The 21,056-nt window shown below is 41.4% G+C and overlaps 1 protein-coding gene across 4 annotated transcripts in view; it reads left to right on the forward strand.

The window, feature by feature from the left end:
• CHL1 (cell adhesion molecule L1 like) overlaps positions 1 to 21,056 on the forward strand; it is a 244,933-nt gene that overhangs the window by 56,175 nt on the left and 167,702 nt on the right. For all 4 annotated transcript variants that reach the window (XM_029593458.1, XM_029593467.1, XM_029593449.1 and 1 more), the window contains one exon: positions 10,495 to 10,637. In XM_029593458.1, the coding sequence (XP_029449318.1) occupies positions 10,553 to 10,637 (85 nt within the window). In that variant the 5' untranslated portion in view covers positions 10,495 to 10,552. The remainder of the gene's footprint in view (positions 1 to 10,494; positions 10,638 to 21,056) is intronic.

The raw sequence follows: 21,056 nt of genomic DNA on the forward strand, positions 1-21,056 counted from the left end.
CCCTTGCTACTGCCAACTCCATGCTTTCCATCTTACAAGCACTTTAAACATTATCCCTCTCATTCTGCCTTCCCCTTGATGCAACATTTCTAATTACCCCGACACGTCCAATCCTCTCTTCCTCCCCCCCCTCTCCCCTCTCTCTTCCTCCTCCTCCCCCACCCTCTTTTTCTCTAATCTTAGTTTTTGCCGTTCAAAATACTTAGTTACTTTCACTGTTAGTTATCTATGCATTAGTTCATAATTTACTATTATCTTGTTATATGTACAATGTTACGCCTTCTCAGTTATTTTTACTAGTTCATTATTATTACTACCTTGTTCTATGTACAACGCTCTGACGTATTGTTTTTGTTACTTGTAAACCGACGCGATATCCTAGGATGAACGACGGTATATAAAAACCAATAAATAAATAAATATATATATATGATCAGTTTTCCTGAGAAATGCAGCCAGAAACTGATCAATACACAAGGAGGTGGCTAACTGGCTTATACCATCCATAAGATAGTTAGGATTGTAAACCCTTGTGTTGGGGTGAAGTTGGCACAACCCACAGGGGAGGCCCTCACCATAAACTGGCGAAGCACATAGGTGCAGAGACTGAACTGGAGCTTCACCTATATCAGCCCTTTACCTTAGGATGAGCCTTTGGGTTCCATGGGCCAACAGGTCTTAGGTAGCAGTCTCTGAGGCATAGGCAGAAGAGTAAATCTAAGGTCAGAATGAGGTCACAGGTGGGTGGCAGGCAAAGATCTTGAAAGTCTGGGCTAAGGTCAGTGTCAGGCAGCAGGCAGCAATATCAGGAGTCAAGGCTAAGGTCAGTGACAGGTGGAAAGCAGGGATATCAAGAGTCCAGGCTAAGGTCAATTACCAATAATCCATCTGAGGATAGGAATGCAGTAGCTAAGATGAGGCTGGAGAGATGAAGGCAGGCTGGACAAGGCTGAAGAGATGAAGACAGACTGGAGGGACAAAGGCATGACTGGAGAGATGAAGGCAAGGCTCGGAGAGATGAAGGCAAGGCTGGTGAGATGAAGGCAAAGCTGGAGAGATGAAAGGAAGGCTTGAAGAGAAGAAGGCAAGGTTGAAGAGATGAAGGAAAGGCTGGAGAGATGAAGGCAGGCTGGAGAGACAAGGAACGCAGCAACTCACACTATCGGAAGGTAGACAACCCATTGCTGAGGTAAAACAGTGTTGTATGATCAGGGTTTAAATACCCGGCCAGTGATATCATCAGGGGGTGCCTGGGAGCACTGTTCCCTCATGAGGGCCTTCATAGGCCAGCATACGCCTAGAGGAAGGTCCCGATGGTGATGGCAGCGGCATCCTGAGCATGTGGGAACGCTGATGTCAGCTGAAAAGTAGCACTGGGTGAGTGAGCCACGTAACAAAGGTGTCTGGAAGGTGTTGGTGGCAAAAAATGCCAGAACTGTAATTACATGAGTTGTACTGGCAAGACATGGCCTCTCCAGTTGGAAGAGTAAGGTCATTTTCTAACTGCTGGCATAGATACAGTATGGTTTCCTTGTTGAACCTGAATCTTCACAAGATTTGCTCCTTAGACAGATCTAAAAATGGTGCCCTAGTCCTGTATACTCTCTCTAAGGGGTACTTCCTCCTCCTACTCAGTTCTTTCTCCCTATTCAAATGTTGCCCAAAGAGTATCCATAAGTTTATAATACTCATTTTGAACTTTAATTCTTCACCACTCACTCACCTAGTGAAACACACACACACTCTCAGAAACACAATGCCATTCACTGAAAGGTTCCTCCAAAAAAATAAAAGCTAGCCTTGATTCAGGCAGAAGGGCAAATTCAACAAATACTTTACATGGAAACAAACTTCCGGGCAAGGACTACGATTTCACAGTTAGCCCCTTCTCACCCCTCCCCCCCCCCCCCCCCCCCCCCCCCCCACCAATTCCTCCAAGCTAGCTGCCATTTCCACTCACTGGGGGAAGCCAGCACACAAAACACAATGTGCAAAAAGACAAAGCAAGTTTGAAATTGGCACTTTAAATAGCAGATGTAAAAGTGTTTTCCCATACTTGATTTTGTTTCCATGTACATTGTTTATAAAATAGTAAAGTGTGTGAGAACTTGCAAACCATGCCCTAACATGCCTCAACAATGCCCACTTTGTTCACGTGAACCTTCCCATGCAAACACAGGAGTGTGTGTGTACTCGACCCATTCTGAAAATCTGATGTGCAAGACAATTTTCTGTGCGGAGCTTTGAAAATTTACTCATAACGTTTCAAAATTGAAAATTATCAGGCCACTACAGAACGGTGTGCTCGGCCGAGCGCGCCGTTAGCCCCCATCTGGACGTGCGTTTTCGACATGCTATTATTACCCCTTATACAGTAAGGGGTAATAGCGCGAGGAAAACGCGTATCCAACCCCCCAAAAACTAATAGCGCCCGCAACATGCAAATGCATGTTGATGAGCCTTTTAGTTATTCCGGCGCCATACAGAAAGTAAAATGTGCAGCCAAGCCATCCATTTTACTCTCAGAAATTAACACCTGCCCAAAGGTAGGTGTTCATTTCTTAATATCATAGCGATATTAAGTCAGAGGCCCCAAAAATAAAAAAAAAAAGTTTAAATCGTAAAAAAAAAAAAATCAGCCTGCAGCTCGCGGGTTGGAAGACAGGCGCTCAATTTTGCTGGCATCCGTTTTTCGAACCCGTGGCTGTCAGCGGGTTCGACAACCAACGCCAGTAAAATTAAGCGTCAGCTGTCAAACCCGTTGACAGCCGCCGCTTCTAGCAATAAGGAGGCGCTAGGGACTCGCTAGTGTCCCTAGCACCTCCTTATTACCGTGAGCCCTCATTTGAATACTAAATTGCACCCCAGGAGAGTGGCCTGGGTGCACGTCGGGAGAGCGGGCACTCGCCTCGGAGTGCCGGCTCTCCCACGCATTTTACTGTATCGGCCGGAATGTGCATAATTGCAAAACCCACCAACAGCTTTCTCTGATAGGGTGTATACATGTAATTTTATGCACATATCATCCAGGTAACTTTCTTAAGGGCCATTTTCCCAGATAAAGCACAGTTTTTACCTTTGAAAATGAGGGGAGGGAGAGAGAGACTGTAAGAGACACCATATGACACTCTATATATCTCCCACTGTAAGAGGGGCACTTTCAACTCAGGGTGGGTTTTGGAGGGGACAGTGTTACAAGGGCTAAAGACCCTTTCATCCTAGGCAGGCCAATGTAACACCGCCCCCCTCCCCCCAAAACTCACTCTAAGTTGAAAGTGCCCCTCTTGCAGTGGGAGATAAAAAAAAGTGTCATATTCTGTGTGTGTCTCTCTCTCTTGCTCTCTCTCTTTCTCTCTCCCTCTCTCATCCCCCCTTATTCTTGAAGCACACACAGGGTATGTATGAGTGTACTTCCCGGCTTCTTAAAATTCGCATTGCATGCCTGTGACCATTTTTGCGCACGCAACACTTTTAAAATCTACTTTTTTGTGAGTTACAAGTATTCCCCTGATGAGTAGGTAAATTTTATCAGGACAAGTTGGTGCCTACACTGGAAAGGTGGAGTTGGAAGTGTTTTACCAGGTAAATCAAGTTGCATTGGATGCCTGACTTAAAATTAGCTGGACATCTTTACCCAGATAATTTTATTCTCTATATCCAGAGGAGGTGTCACTGAATGTCTGGGCAAAGTTATTTTCTTGCTTACTGAATATCTACAGCTATATATTTTCCATAAAAGAAAAAAGCAGTATATAGAAAATAAACCCAGCAGGCCCTCTGCTACTTAACAATTCTATTGCTGAGTCTTTGATTATGGTACTTGTGAGTTATGAACCCTTTGACTTGTGAGTAGTGAGACTAAAAATGCTGTCAGTTGGAAACCATGTATAATGACTCTGTATAATATCTTTCTGAATCTTTCTCTCTCTGTATAATATCTCACTAATATGTCTCTTACGTAATGCTCTCCCGCAATTTTTCTTTAAAAGACTTACAAGCCTGAAAGCATATTTCCAAAGGGATAATCCTCATACAGCATCCTTTTGAAAATTCATGGGCTGGAAGGTGCTGTGGAGAGTGGATACTTCCATACCTGTAGACATTGAACCTGCTTTGTAGCAATGCAAATTCAGTGCCATAAAGCACAAACAGGGATTTCTAAATGAAATTTTGTGTTTTAGGGGTGACCGGGGTAAAAATTTAATTTCGTTTTTTTTTGTTTAATTTTTTTGGGAGGGTTCCCCACAAATTTCTTTGAATTTATTGTTTATTTTGTTTTTTTAGCTAAAAATACCCCAAAAATAAACATTTTTTTTTAATCCTGACAATGGAAAAAAATAAACGGGGCCTCCTGAAGCATCCTGTGCCCATCATACTTGCCTCCCACCTGGAAAAATGCTGGGGCCAGGATCCTTCCCACCCCCACTAATCCAGCCCTACATCAGGGCCCTGCTCAGAAGCTGGGCCGGGTCTCGATGCCTTGGCCTCGGCCCAAACCCAGGTCTGACTCCAGGCCCCAGACTGGAGGCTGGGGCCTTGGCCCAGTGTCAGGCCCAGACCTGGAGCCTAGGCGTCTTCTTTTTTTTCTGTCTTTGCTCCTCAAATGGCGGCGTCTGCTCGGGGCTGCCGTCATTGAACTGCTGAACATCAAAATGCTATTCTCCACTGGGGAAGATGCGCCAGAGTTAATTAAATCTGGTGTGTACCAAGCGGACTCGTCATTTGAAGAAGAAAAAAAAAAGAAAAAAAGATGTCAGACCTCTGAGGTCTGGGCCTGGCCCTGGGCTGAGGACCCAGGGGAAGGAGCCAAACTCCTGGCTGGCTCTGGAGTTGGGCCTGGGCCTGGGCTTGGGCCGAGACCAAGGCATTCAGACCAGGCCTATGGACTGAGCCCTGGTATTGGGCCTGGACCTGGGCCATGGCCTAGACCAAGGCCCAGGCATTGGGACCGGGCATCTGGGCAAGGACCCAGCGTCAGGCCTGGGTCCAGGCCGAGACCTAGGCTTTGGGACTTGGTCTCCAGACCCGGGCCCCAGAATTGGGTCTGGGTCCGGGCCTCAGCCTAGGCTAAGACCCAGGTGTTGAGACTTGGCCTCCAGGCCAGGCCCTGGTATCAGGCCTGGGCCCCAGCATCAGGCCTGGGTCTGGTGACGGTGTCAGATCCCCAATGGAGAAGGTAAGTGGGGGTTGGGAAATTTCCCAACCCAGGCAAAATCTTTTGGGCCTGGGCTTTTGCTCAGGTCTCGGATGAAGCCCCAGCATCAGGTCCAGGCCCAGGCCGAAGTGCTGGTGTCACCTGCCGTAGCCCCTGCTATGAGTTTCAGCCTAGGCCAGATGGATGATTTTGAGGTTTTAGATTTTCAAAATGACCCGAAATGAAATAGGAAATTTTGTCTTATTTCCTCTTTCATTTCTCCCGAATGCACATCCCTAATGTGTTTCTTGCTATCCCTGCCCTCCTGATATCCCTCTCCGTCACTGGTGCATGAATATTTTTACCTGAAGAAGGAGAGGGCAATTTTCAGTGGATGATTTTGCCTGAGTAACTACTCAGAGAATTTAGAAAAGATACTGAGAATGACAACTAAAAAGGAGATGGAATGGCTTCTCTATGAAGAAAGGCTAAATGGGTGCTGCAATTAATTCAAAATGCAGCAGTTAAAACAATATTTGGTCTACAGGTAAATGTCAGTATCTCTCCTTAATTGAAGGATCTGCACTGTCTCCCAATTGCACAAAGAATAAAGTTTAAGGTTTTCACACTAATGCACAACGCCATTTATGCAGACGCATTTTGTCTGAGAAATATGCTATGCCCTAAATCGTGCGTTGCATTCTGCTTTGCAGTATTTGTTATCTGTACCATCATTATCTGCTGCTTATTTGACTATTACTACATCTAAACCTATTTCCATTCTGGGCCCAGAGCTTTGGAACTCTTTACCTTGTGAATTACATAGGGACAGTGATTATCTGAATTTTAGAAAAAAAAGGTGAAAACCCTATTGTTTATGAAAACTTTTAACTGATGCTGTGTTTTATTGTGTGTTGTTTGAATATGTTTGTAATTTATGTAATCCGCATTGATAAAATGGAAATGTGGAATATAAATGAAACAAATAAATCAATAAATGGATTAGGGCTCTTCAGCTTGGAGAAGAAATGATTGAGAAAGGATATGATAAGAGGTTTATGAAGTGATGAACGGTATGGAGTAAGTTGATAGGGAACATGTATTTTACTCTTTCAACAGTACTGGGACTTTTTGAAACTAGTAGCTGATTTACAACAAATTTAAGAAAATAGAAGTTTTGCAGGCAACCACAAATGAGCTGTGGAATTCGTTGCCAGAGGATATGTTCAAGTTTAATAGGCAGGTTTAAAAAAGTTGGGGCACGTTTCTAAAGGATAGATAAAAACATAAGCGTCATGCTGGGTCAGACCAAGGACCATCGAGCCCAGAATCCTGTGTCTGAGAGTGGCCAGTCCAGCTCTCAAGTACCCAGCAGATGCCCAATAGTTGATCTGTTTCTTGCATCTCGCTCCCAGGGATAAGCGCTGGCTTCCCAAAGTTGACCTGGCTAATAACTGCTATGGGACTTTTCTTTCTTTCTTTCTTTCTTAGCTGATTTTGTATACCGTCGCTTGTCTAATCTTCTTTTGAACCCCACTATGTTTAGTTGCCTTGACCACATTTCTTCAACGCCCAACATCAAAGGAACCCCTTGATATGTGGTCATGTGCGATCGCTATTTTAAGAACAGCCATTTTGTGACTGTCCTATTCAATAGCTCTCGTGTTTTATTCTTTTAATTCTTTATTTAAATACTTTTCTTTTTTAATTTTGCTTTTTTTTTACATTTTTTATGTGCTTCGTTTTCCCCGGCGATCTGTCCAACCTACCTATTAAGTTACTTCTTTTTTTCTTTTTCAAGTACTTATCTGAGATTACTGATTGCTGCCGCTTTAATGGGTTCGGATCCGCCTGCCCAATCCGAACCCATAAAAGCGGCAGCAATCAGTATTCTCAGATAAGTACTTGAAAAAGAAAAAAAGAAGTAACTTATAGGTAGGTCGGACAGATCGCTGTCCGACCTACCTATAAAAAATTTTTTAAAAAGCAAAATTAAAAAAGAAAAGTATTTAAATAAAGAATTAAAAGAATAAAACATGGGAGCTATTGAATAGGACAGTCACAAAGTGGCTGTTCTTAAAATAGCGACCGCACATGACCACATATCAAGGGGTTCCCTTGGTGTTGGGTGTTGAAGATCTCTTGAATAAAGGGAACGAGGTTGGTTGTTAATTAGTTGACCATATTTCTGGCAACAGATTCCATAGCTTGATTGTGCGATGAGTGAAAAAATACTTCCTAAGATTTGTTTTAAATTGTAGGAAGCTAGTTCTAGTGTTATTTGAAAGGGTAAATAACCAATCCCTATTTACACCCATTCCACCCCACTCATGATTTATATATCTCAATCCTATCCCTTTCTCAGTCTCTCTTCCAAGCTAATGAGCTCTAAGCTATTTAGATTTTCTCCATAAGGAATCATTTTCATCCTGTATCATTTTTTCTGCTCTTCACCCTACCTTTACAATGTCTGCTAAGTCTTTTTTTGAGATAGAGAGACTAGAACTACTTATAATATCCATTATGATATTTTGTTTTGTTTTCTATTCCTTTCCAAATAATTCCTAATATCTAATTTGCCTTTTTGACTGCCTGCTGCACTCTGAGCCAAAGATTTCAAGGAACTGTCCACAAGGACTCCAAGGTCTTTTTCCTAAATAGTGACTCTTAACACAGAACCCAGAAGTGTGCACCTGTAATTAGAATTATTTTTCCCTACATGCATTACTTCGCACATGTCCACATTAAATTGCATCTGCCATTTGGAGGCCCAGTCTCACAAGGTCCTTCTGCAGTTCCTCACATTCCACTACTGTTTTAATGACCAGAAACAACTGTCACTTAGGCCTGGATTTATCAAAATGCGGTAAATATCGCATGCGATGGGAAAAGGGGCGTGTTCTATGGTAATGGGGAGTTTATCGCAATTTGCACTAATACCTATGCGAAGAGCTAAGCTACCGCAAATTGCGATAACTTTTTCACACTTTGAGATAAGTGCCAGAATGTGGTATTTCCTACATCCAACCACTAGGGGGACCATATTATGGCTAGTCTCTCTCTCTCTCTCTCTCTCTCTCTTTCTCTCTCTCTCTCTCTCTCTCTCTCTCTCTCTCTCTCTCTTTCTCTCTCTCTCCCCCCCCCCCCCGATAGCTAGGTGGACACTTAAAACTACCAAAACCGGCATCTGTGAAAAACATCGCAACAGGTGAACGCACGGCTTAACACTCCTGAAAAAGTTGTAGCTAAAATCAGCATTAAAGTTGTGCAATAGGGCTTCGCAAAACGGTAAACCCAGCCCACTCCTCCTCTTTTTCGGATTTGCATCACATCATACAATATGGTGCTATCACATGCGTTAAAGGCGTTTTCGCATGCAATAAGCTCTTATCGCATGCAAAAACGCCTTAGCGCATTTTGATAAATGAGGGGGTTAGTCAGCTAACTATTTAGCCAACAAATACGCTGATGCAATATTGGCACATAGAAAATGGGCACTCAATGCTGAACGTCCGTCTTCCTAATGCATGCCCAACCACCTCTCCTGGGCGCCCAATCTAATATTTAAATGATGTGCCATGCTATAAAGGACATGCTAGGGAAAATTGTGCATCCCTAATGTGTCCTTAGCATCAGGCTTGCAGGAGACATGGCCAGCACCAAGCGGCTGACCTGACCTACGCTCCCTCCCCCCAAGGTCTGGCCCAATGGTCCAAGAGGTCCAGGTCAGATCCAAGGATCCTGTACCTGAAATTGGGAATCCGAGGTCAGTATGATAAAACTGCCTTTGCCAGACTGCAAATCTCATCCCTCCCGGCCAGGAACCCCTGCTGAAGACCCTCCTCCAACAGGGCTGTTCCGATTGATTCTTTTCACTGACGTGTGACAGTGAACAGACCAATCGGCAATAAGAGAAGGACTGAACAAATTAATATTAAATGCCTGGTGCGTACCCATGGATGCAGTCATCTGCGAAGAAAGAAGACAATAAGATGAACTACCAGCCAGTGCTTCGGCCTCGAGACCTGGGCCTCATTCTGGGCCGAGGCCCCGATATTGGGTTCCAGCCTGGGTTCCGGCATTGGGCCTGGGCCCAGGATCCGGTTGCCCATGCTTCTGTGTATATTAGTGTTATAACTGAAGTATGGGCAACCATGTCTTATTGTCCTTAGCTTGAACCAACATCACAACAGCATGCTTAAGGTATTTCCTCTACTTAGGTCCTGATGCGATGACATCAGAAGATCAACTTTGTATATACAAAAAAGAACTATGAGATTCATGCATATGGTAGTAAAAGTATAAGAGGTGCCACTTTTAGGTCCATCGAGCCCAGCAACAGTGGCCATTCTGGGTCACAAATATCTAACAGATTCCAAATGGTTGATTTCTTTTAACTTCCAGGGGTATGCAATGGGTTTCCCAAATTGACCTGGCTACTAACTGTTTATAGACTTTTCCTTCAGGAACTTGTCCAATCCTCTTTTGAACCCATGATGTTGGTTGCCTTGACCGCATCCTCTGCCAACCAATTCTATAGCCGGATTGTGCACTGAGTGAAAAAATACTTCCTATGATTTGTTTTAAATCTGCCAGTTGTGAGTTTCATGGAGTATCTCCTAGTCCTAGTATTGTTTGAAAGAGTAAATAACCATTCTCTAATTAACCCATTCCACCCCACCCAGCTGTCTATTCTTCATGCGAAAGAGCTTTAATCTGTTTAGCCTTTCTCCAGAAGGGAGCTTTTCCATCTTCTTTATCATGTTTGTCTCCCTTCTCTGTACCTTTTCTATGTCTGCTATGCATTTTTTTAAATGGGGCAACTAGAACTGCAAATAATATCATATTGTAATAAAACATTTTATGAGTCAGTGCAGAGGCAGTTTAAAACTGAAATATTGGGGTTTGCAAGGTTTTTGCAAGATACAAAGAACCTCTGAGCTATGTGGGTAAGGATGAAATGTATTTTATTTGGCAAACTCTCAGACTATTTCTGGAAGTAGATTTTCAAAGTCCACAAATATGGATAAATTGAGTTGAAAATGTTAGTGAATGGAATATCGCAGAACTATTTTTTTAAAATCTATGTTATTATAGTAAGAGAAAAGCAAAATGTTTTTAGTTCTTTCCTACAGTGGCTATAAGTCATGTTTCATACTAAAAATGTATTAATCTTGGAACAGAAAAATAAAGCCCTTTTTAAATTTATTGCTCAAGAATGTGTGTGTGTGTGCATGCTTGTCCTCAAAGCTTATGCTTCGATAATCTATAAATTGCCAACAACTTCTGTGACGCATTTGCTACCACAGACTTGCATGGCTCCCCTTCTGGATTAACTATGGCTCCCTCATTGTTCACAGACGCTGGGTTACTGTGGCTGAGAAGCATCTGTCTGCTCCCCTAGCAGACAGCCGAGCGATGAAGCACTTTGCTGCAGAAGTCTTTTTTCTGTGTGTGTTCTCCATACAAAGGTTAGCTCAAGCTGTGGAAATACCACCTCAGGGTAAGTTGCTTCCTTTCTTCTCTCCTCCTGTAGTTACACCCTACTCACCACCCCAGGCACCTATCAGTCAGTATCTTGCTTTTTTTTTTGTTTTGCTTTCTTACTTTTGGTTCAATCTTCTTCATGACATCCAAGAAACAATGCAGCTGGCACATTTTAAATCAAGCCTGAAAGGCCTTCTCGTCAGACTGGGGTTATAGGGCAGCCTCCTTGAGTCAGCTCTTTTGAACAGGAAATCAGTGTCTCTCCCTTTCCTAGGGGCAAGGCAGGATGCTTACACACTGTTTTACATGAGCTATTTACAGTCAGGAGTTCATAATTCACAATTTGATTCCAGTTATAGTCCTTGCCTGCCAATTACAGACTCTGTTTATAGTTCAACACAGCAGGGCATTTAAGCAAGCAATTAAAGACATGATTCCAGGCTAGTCTGACACTTTACAGTACAGAACAGAACTCAGCCTTGCTCTTTGACCACTTGCTTGTCAGCTTACCAACAGCTGACTGCTCCAAGGCTATCAAGCGAACAAAGATCCTACCTGTTTGGTTCACTCCTGGGCTCCTAATCCATCCAGGTCTCATCCTTCCTAATGTTGTTTAAAGCCTCTTTCTTCTCCTTCCTCATGAGCAGTTTGGCTCTTTACTGAAGCTGAAGCTTTCTCAATTGGGTCCTGAACGCAAGCTGCCCAAGAACCATACCTCCCTACAAGGCTTTTCTTAAATATGAACACGCTTCCTGTTCAGAATATTTGCAGACTACATCTCTCATAAGGCTTCTTTAACTGTGAGCTCACTTCCATCCTGGTCTCTAGTGCACTCTCTCAAGCTCCACCTAGTGACAAACAGTTGCAAATCCAGTACATCATAATCCTCCCCACCATGAAACGTACTTGTGCATTCGGCGAGATCACCTCCCCACCTCTCCGGAAAGTCTTCCTTAAAGTGATGCCCCCCAGTACATTTTTCCCCAATATAATCAGGTGTCCCCCTAAACTCGCTCTCAACCTGACAGTGTTACATTTATGTGCTTGGCTGCAAACTCCACACTCCACAGCCAGTTTCATAGAAAGGCCTTGCAAGTTATAGTTTTCTGACTTTCTTTGGTCCATGCCCTTTAAATGGCCGAGCTCTTTTTTCTAATTCTGGCTTTCATATTCCCAAATAATTTTCTTCTGTTCAACTTTACTTCAATCCCTTATTCTTGGACTTTCTCTTACAATCAGTGCCATTCCCTTCACTACCCTTTTTGTATGGAACTTGTGACCAACCACCCCTTCTGGTGGATGCCTTAGCCATTCTTGGCTCTAATTCCATTCACTCTACCTTCCTCCTTTGATGAGTTTGACCCTCTCACTTTGGCCTTGATCCTTTGGATTAAACTTGTATCCTTGCTCAGGTCATCTATTAAACCTATTTAGTTCATTCACTCTAAGTGAACTTCTTTTTCTTTGGTGCCCATCTCTGCTATACCTTGATATGTCTTCTGCTGTATCATTATTAGAGGAAAAAACTTACTTTATGCCATTTAATTATCTTTAGACTTAGATTTAAATTTCCCTCTGGCATCTGCTTGGTCTCCTAGGTTTCTACAATCCCATTTCTCAGTAGGTCATCAGCTTCTTTCCCCCATTCTGCTTACTTCAGTTGGCCTTGCTCTTCTCTATTCTGAACAAGGTTAGTCCTATCTGAGTCTAACAACTCTCGAGACCTTCTATGGCTGGACACTATTGGTCACTGTCGCTCTGGGTTTCCTTCTAGATCTGCCAACTCAAAGGAAACCTTGGACTACTTCAGTAATCAATAGGCTAGCTTCTCGCCATCACATTGCTTCTTGGAGGAAAAGCCTAGCAGCTAAAACAGCAGGTTGAGTATCAGTGATCCCAGAGTTCAAATCCTAAATACTGTCCAGGCCTCATCCTTCCTGACATCTGAGGCCTCTTTTTCTTTTCTCCATAAGCAGTTTGATTTTTTACTCTAGTTGAAGCTTCCCAGATTGACTTTAGATACCCAACTGACTTCAAGTTCCCAATTATCTCTAATTGAAACCAACTACCTTAGATCTACACCTCTCAGACAACTTTTCTTAAATTTGTGCTTACTTCCTATCAGTTCAAAATATTTGTAGAATATGTCTCCCATGAGGCTTCCTTTGACTATCAACTCATTTTCTTTCTGATCCACAGTACATTCCCTTGAACTTTTCTTAGCATTGAACTACAAACGTAGTGATAGGTTGTCCATGTCCAGTCTGTCATAATGGTTTTCTTATAGTTGCTTTTAACTCTTCATCTTATTTTCATACCAATAGCTGATCTGAAAAGGTGTTAAAAGCAAGTATTGTTAGAAACAAGAAAAGGGAAGGCCAATTATTAATCTACTTGCAGCGTGACTCCCTCAGAAGAGATTGTTATTGAAGTAGTTTTATTTGAAGTAATTGCCTTAGAAATACAAATATAGAAGAAAGCAAGAACTGAGTAAACCTCAGTTCAGAGGAAGTGCTGACTGCAGAACCTTCATCTATGGGTGGTAAGTTGGACTTGCTGGGAAAGAGCACTTAAAATTTAAGAAAAAAAATTCATAGAAGGTTAAATTATTCTTGGCTGTGTATATTTGTGCTAATTTTTTAAAGTTAGCATTTGTTTGCAAGTGTTAATAGAATATATTATAGGAAAATAGACCATGGATTAATTCTGTGAACTAGGAAATGTTAACATTTGATTGCAAGTGTTTATAGTTGTGTGTGTTTCAGGAAGGTAGTCTTTAGAGTAATTCCATTAGTTAAGAAAAGTTAGCATTTGTTAGAATGTGTTTGCAAATGTTAGAATTGTGAGTTTGCAAAAGTAACTTTCTTGATCTAAGAAGGTGAGAATACAGGTTCTTGATCAATTAGTCATTAGTTTGATTCCCACCCTCCATCCCTCTTCATCTCCCACCCAGCCCTGTGACATTTTTTGTTACACAGATTATTATCCTCATTAGGAGGAAAATCTTCATCATAACAGTCAATATAATGGTTTAAAGAATATACAATTAATCCTGGTTTTAGTAATTGACTAATTTTAGTCCTTTTGCTGGTCATTCTCAGACCAACATTAGTCACTTAATAATCAATTTAAATATATCTAATAAATTTAAAAACCCTAGTCAAATTTAAATGCCTTCAATTGAGAGATATACCCACTCTTTAATCAGCTTTTCCAGCTTAACAAAATTAAGATGCAAACAGAAGTCCAGCAGCAAGATGGGGGGGCTGTCCAGTCTTTTACATCAAGTGCTGCATGTATGCATGTATCTACCAGTTGGTGAGAGGTTGTATATGTGCACCCAGTGCAAAGAACTCCTGGCTCTGAGAGAATGAGTTTGATCTCTGGAAGCCAGTGTGCCAGACCTGGAGGAGCTGAAGCAGATAAAGAGGTATATAGAGGAGACCTTCAGGGACATAACAGAGCAGTTCCATCTCTAGTCAAGCAGCCCCTGTGCTGCTTTGGAGGAGCATGGTCACCTTGGTGCAACAAGAAGTGATACTGTAGCTAGGATCTGTCCTCCAAGAGATGCTTTATCCTCTCACACCAAAGATGCCTCTCCAGAGGTGTGTGCCCAGGAAGAAAGGATTAAGGTGGCCATTGCTGTTGGTGATTCAATCATTAGAAAAGTAGATAGCTGGGTGGCTGCTGGGTGTAAGGCTCGCATGCTAAATTGCTTGCTTGATGAGAAGTTAGTGAATCTTACATGCCACCTAGACAGGATTTTAGAAAATGCTGGGAAGTAGCTGGCTGTCATCATACATGTGGGTACCAATACATAGGGAGGTAAGAAAGGAGGTTCTGGAGGCTAAATTTAGGCTGTTAGATAGGAAATTGAAATCCAGAACCTCCAAGGTTATATTCTCAGTTCCACATGCAGGACCCCAAAGGCAGGCTGAGCTCCAATATGTGGATGAGATGATGGTGCTAGAAAGAAAACTTTACATTTATTGGGAACTGGGGTTCTGTGAAAGGGGCAGCCTATCCTAATGGGATGGGTTCCACCTTATCCAGAATGGAACCAGGCTGCTAACTTAAAAAAAAAGAGAGAGATAGAACAGCTTTTAAACTGGACCATGGATGAAAGATGACAGTTGCTCAGAAGTGCATAGTTTAGCAGGATGTATTTTCCAAGAATACTTGTAAAACAGGGAAGTTAGAATAACCCAGTAGAGAGGTTGTGATTAAGGCTGAAGTAGCCCACATGATTGTAGACAAAGAGCCCCCAGATGTGAATGACTCTACACTGCCTGTAACATTTGCTATTTAGCAGGTTGTGAATACAAAGAGAAATGAAAAAAACAAATAAAAAACATACTTTACAATATCTGCATGTGAATGCCAGAAGTCTGAAAAGTAAGACTGGTGAGTTACAATAATTGGCATTATAGGCATTTCAGAGACAAGTTGGAAGGAAGATAACCAATGGAATACTGTGATAACAGGGTATACATTATATTGCTTTGATAGGGCAAATCAAATTGTAAAAGATGGCAGAGAATCAAGCACAATAAAAATTCTTCAGGAAACAAAATACACTAGGGAGTCCTTATGAATAGAAACTCCACATGTGACAGGCAAGAGTGTAGCAGAAGGTGTACACTACCAGTCACCTGGCCAAGATGAAGAAACAGACTGTGAAATTCTAGCTGAAATTTAAAAAGTAAATACATTTGGCAACACAATAATAAAGATTTCAATTACTCCAGTATAGACTGGGTCAGTTTCTCATCAGAACCTGCTAGATAGGTTAATTTCTAGATGACATAAATAACTGCTTCATTGATCATAGAACCAACAAGACAGGCAGCTACTTTAGAACTAGTCCTCAGTGGAACACACAACCTGGTGCAAGGGGTTACTATGGTGGAACCATTAAGCAATAGCAATCATAATGTAATCAAATTTTCATCTGCTGTAGTATATAACTTTAAAAAGGAAGACTGTGATAGAATTCCAAGCAACAATTTTCTTTTATAACCATCCTGATAATCTTCCCCTAAACTTTATAAATACCTAGTATCTTCATTACTTATGATTTCTTCTTTATTGTTAAAAACTGCATTTTTGAACTGAACAACTCATTGTAAATTATACACTTCCATTTTTTGGAAACTTTACCTTCTACAGGTTTATACACCATGTTAAAGTTACTATCTTTTCTTCTTCTTACTCCCAGTTGCATGTTTCCTTGTTTATTGTAACTGCATTTATAATATGTATATTACATATTTGTTCTCGGTTCCGGTTATTACCCCATTGTTTATTGTAAACCGGCTTGATGTGATGTTATCACGATTGCCGGTATAGAAAAAATTAAAATAAATAAATAAATAAATTAGAAAAAACTATAAGAACTGGTTGCAAAAATTAAATGTTTGCATGAGGTATGGACATTGTTTAAAAATTCCATTTTGGAAGCCCAGATAAAATGTATTTCATGCATTAAAAAAGTCAAAGAAAGGCCAAATGACTATCAGCATGGTTTAATGGCAAAGTAAGGAAGACAGGTAAAACTAAAAGGATATTGTTCAAAAGAATGGAAAGCAAACCCAATGATGAAAATAGACAAGAGCATAAGCACTAGTAAGTTGTATGTAAAATAGTAATAAAACAGGCCAAGAGAGAATTTGAGAAGATGCCAGAGAGGCAAAAAGTAGATGACTGAGGGTCAGAAAAACTGAAAGAATGCTTTGCTTCAGTCTTTATTGAGAAGGATGTTGGGAACATACCCACACCTGAAACATTCTTTAATGGTGAAGATTCTGAGCAACTAAAAGAATATCTAGGATATAATAGATTTGATTAACAAACCAAAGAATAACAAATCACTGGAAACAGATGCTATCCACCCCAGAGTTGTAAAAGAACTAAAACGTGTAAATACTAACCTGTTATTAATAGTCTGTAACCTATCATTTAAAACAGCCACAATATCTGATACCAATTTTTAAAAAAGGGTCTGGGGTGATCTAAGAAACTATAAACAGATGAGCCTGACATTGATGCTCGACAAAATGATAGAAGTCATTCTTAAAAACAAAATCACTGGCTATATAGATAGACATGGCTTTAAAGGGGAAGAATTAATCTCATTTTAGCAAAGGGAGGCCTTACATTACCAATCTTTTTAGATGTTTTTGAAGATGCAAATGAACATGCAGATAAAGGTGAGCTGGTTGATATACTGTATTTGGATTTTCAGAAGACATTTGACAAAGTCTCCCATGACAGACTTCTCAGGAAATTACAATGTCATGGGATAGGATGCAGTGTCGTATAACTAGTTAAAAGGCAAGAAACAAAGAGTAGGACTCAATGGTCTGTTTTCCAAATGGAGAAAAGTGATTAATGGATTACCACAGGGTTCAGTTCTTGGATCTGGAAAATGGAACGATGAATATGGTGATCAGAGTTAAAGATGACACAAAATTATTCAAAGTTGTTAAAAACAGCAGTGGATTGTGAGGTATGGAAGAGAGATTTTGTGAAATTAGGGGACTAGGCATCTGAATGGCAGATGAAATTTAATGTGGAAAAGTGCAAAGTGATGCACATAGGGAAAAATAAATCCGACAACAGATCCACAATGCTGGGTTCTGTATTGGGAGTCACCACCCAGGACAAGGACCTTGAAGTTCTTGTGGACAGTCTATTGACATCCTCACCAATATGCAGTGACAGTCAACAAATTAGATAGGAATGATCCAAAAAGAATGGAGAATAAAATGGAAAATGTAATATTGCTTCTGTATAGAGCTATTGTCTAACCACACCTTGAGTACTGTGTGCAGTTCTGTTCACCCCATCTCAAAAAGGATATAGCAGAACTAGAAAAGGTACAGAGGAGGGCAACAATAATGGAAGGATGGAATGGCTCCCCTATTTTGAGAGACTATACAGATTAAGGCTCTTTAGCTTGAAAAAGAGATGGCAGAGAATGGCCTGGACTAGGACACAAATTAGTGCAGAATAAGTTTGCAATATTCAAATACCCTCTGAATATCTGGGTAAATTTGTCATTGCTGGGCTTTTCAATTAAAAAGCGGAATGAAATACAAACAAAAAACACACTTTGAAATGTTTTATGCTAATGCCAGAAGTCTAAGAAGTAAGATGGGAGAATTAAAATGTACAGCAGTGAATGATGACATAGACTTAATTGGAATCTCAGAGACATGGTGGAAGGAGGATAACCAATGGGACAGTGCTATACCGGGGTACAAATTATATCGCAATGACAGAGAGAAGCATCTGGGAGGCGGGGTGGCACTTTATGTCCGGGATGGCATAGAGTCCAACAGGATAAAGATCCTGCATGAGACTAAATGCACAATCAAATCTTTGTGGGTAGAAATCCCTTGTGTGTTGGGAAAGAGTATAGTGATAGGATTATACTACTGTCCACCTGGCCAAGATGATGAGACAGACAGTGAAATGCTAAGAGAAATTAGGGAAGCTAACCAAATTGGTAGTGCAGTAATAATGGAAGATTTCAATTACCCCAATATTGACTGGGTAAATGTAACATTGGGACATGCTAGAGAGAGAAAGTTCCTGGATGGAATAAATGACAGTTTTATGGAGCAATTAGTTGAGGAACTGACAAGAGAGGTAGCAATTTTAAATCTAATTCTCAATAGAGACCAGGACCTGGTGAGAGAGGTAATGGTGGTAAGGCCGCTTGGCAATAGTGATCATAATATGATCAAATTTGAATTAATGACTGGAAGGGGAACAGTAAGCAATCCACGTCACTAATGCTAAACTTTCAAAAGGAAAACTTTGATAAAATGAGAAAAATAGTTATAAAAAACCTGAAGGGAGTAGCTACAAAGGTAAAAAGTGTGCAAGAGGCGTGGTCATTGTTAAAAAATACCATCCAAGAAGCACAGTCCAGATGTATTCCACAAATTAAGAAAGGTGGAAGGAGGGCAAACCATTACCGGCATGGTTAAAAGGTGAGATGAAAGAGGCTATTTTAGACAAAAGATCTTCATTCAACAATTGGAAGAAGGATACAACAGAAGAAAATAGGATAAAGCGTAAGCGCTGGCAAGTTAAATGTAAGACATTGATAAGACAGGCTACGAGAGAATTTGAAAAGAAGTTGGCCGTAGAGGCAAAAACTCACAGTAAAAATTTTTAAAAATATATCCAAAGCAGAAAGCTTGAGAGGGAATCAGTTGGACCATTAGATGATCGAGGGGTTAAAGGGGCACTTAGAGAAGATAAGGCCATTGCGGAAAGATTAAGCAAATTCTTTGCTTCGGTGCTTACTGAAGAGGATGTTGGTGAGATACCTGTTCCGGAAAAGGTTTCCATGGGTAATGATTCAGCTGGACTGAACCAAATCACGCTAAACCTAGAAGATGTGGTAGGCCTGATTGACAAACTGAAGAGTAGTAAATCACCTGGACCGGATGGTATAAACCCAGGGTTCTGAAGGAACTCAAAAATGAAATTTCAGATCTATTAGTAGAAATGTGTAACCTATCATTAAAATCATCCATTGTACCTGAAGACTGGAGGGTGGCCAATGTAAACTAATATTTATAAAGGGCTCCAGGGGCAATCCGGGAAACTAGTAACTACAGACCAGTTAGCCTGACTTCAGTGCCAGGAAAAATAGTGGAAAGTGTTCTAAAGGTCAAAATCACAGAACATATAGAAAGGCATGGTTTAATAGAAAAAGTCATCATGGCTTTACCCAAGGCAAGTCTTGGCTCACAAATCTGCTTCACTTTGTTGAAGGGGTTAATAAACATGTAGATAAAAGTGGACCGGTAGATGTAGTGCATTTGGATTTTTAGAAGGCATTTGACAAATTCCCTCATTAGAGGCTTCTAGGAAAAGTAAAAAGTCATGGGATAGGTGGCGATGGCCTTTCGTGGATTACAAACTGGTTAAATGACAGGAAACAGAGAGTAGGATTAAATGGACAATTTTCTCAGTGGAGGGGGCAATGGAATGCCTCAGGAATCTGTACTGGGACCGGTGTTTTTCAATATATTTATAAAGGATCTGGAAAGGAATACGACGAGTCAGGTAATCAAAATTGCAGATGATATAAAATTATTCAGAGTAGTTAAATCACAAGCAGATTGTAATAAATTGCAGGAGGACCTTGTGAGACTGGAAAATTGGGCATCCAAATGGCAGATGAAATTTAATGTGGATAAGTGCAAGGTGATGTATATAGGGAAAAATAACCCTTGCTGTAGTTACATGATGTTAGGTTCCATATTAGGAGCTACCACCCAGGAAAGAGATCTAGGCATCATAGTGGATAATACATTGAAATCATCGGCTCAGTGTGCTGCGGCAGTCAAAAAAGAAAACAGACTATTAGGAATTATTAGGAAGGGAATGGTGAAGAAAATGTCATAATACCTCTGTATCGCTCCATGGTGAGACTGCACCTTGAATACTGTGTACAATTCTGGTCGCCGCATCTAAACAAATATAGTTGCGATGGAGAAGGTTAAGAGAAGGGCGACCAAAATGATAAAGGGGATGGAACAGCTCTCCTATGAGGAAAGACTAAAGAGGCTAGGACTGTTCAGGCTGGGTAAAAAACGGCTGAGGGGGGATATGATAGATAGGGATGTGAATCGTTTTCCATATCGTCTTAACGATAGAAATCGTGTGGCAGGGCAAGAAAATCGTGTTAGGCACGATTTTTTAGTTAAAAAATCGTTAAAAATCGTTTTTTCCGATTAGTGCACACTAACGGGAGTTAGTGCGCACTAACGGAGAGTTAGTGCGCACTAACTGAAAATGATACAATTTGACACTTTTCAGGTCAGTTAAGGTCAGTTTAGGAATGAATATGTATTCCTATTGGCTGCCCTCTTATTTATTCATGTTACCAAGCTTCCCACTGACAGTATATGGGGGATGGGAAATGGAAACAGTTGGTAGCTTGACAAAACAAGTAATGTGATCAGTCAATGTGACTAGAACTTGTGCCCTAACCCTGATACCAGGGGTATTGTGATCTTCCTGCACACAGTGCCCTATTCCTGATACCGGGGGTGTTGGGATCTTCTTGCACACATCCCGGTATCAGGGATAGGGCACTGCATGCAGGAAGATCACAACACCCCTGGTATTAGGGATAGGGCACTGCATGCAGGAAGATCACAACACCCCTGGTATCAGGGATAGGGCACTGTGTGCAGGAAGATCACCCCGGAGGAGTGAGGGTCAGGCAGCTCCCCCCTGTCTGTGAAGCCAGCCTCTCACTAGTAATGCAGGGAGGGAGCTGTCTCAGACTTCACCATCCTCCTCCCCCCCCCCCTCACCCACACACCATTCACTAGCTGGGACATGGGGGAAGTCAGGAGTGAGGGTCAGGCAGCTCCCCCCTGTCTGTGAAGCCAGCCTCTCACTA

Source organism: Rhinatrema bivittatum, chromosome 1 (genome assembly GCF_901001135.1).
Source record: "Rhinatrema bivittatum chromosome 1, aRhiBiv1.1, whole genome shotgun sequence".
Lineage (NCBI taxonomy): Eukaryota > Metazoa > Chordata > Amphibia > Gymnophiona > Rhinatrematidae > Rhinatrema > Rhinatrema bivittatum.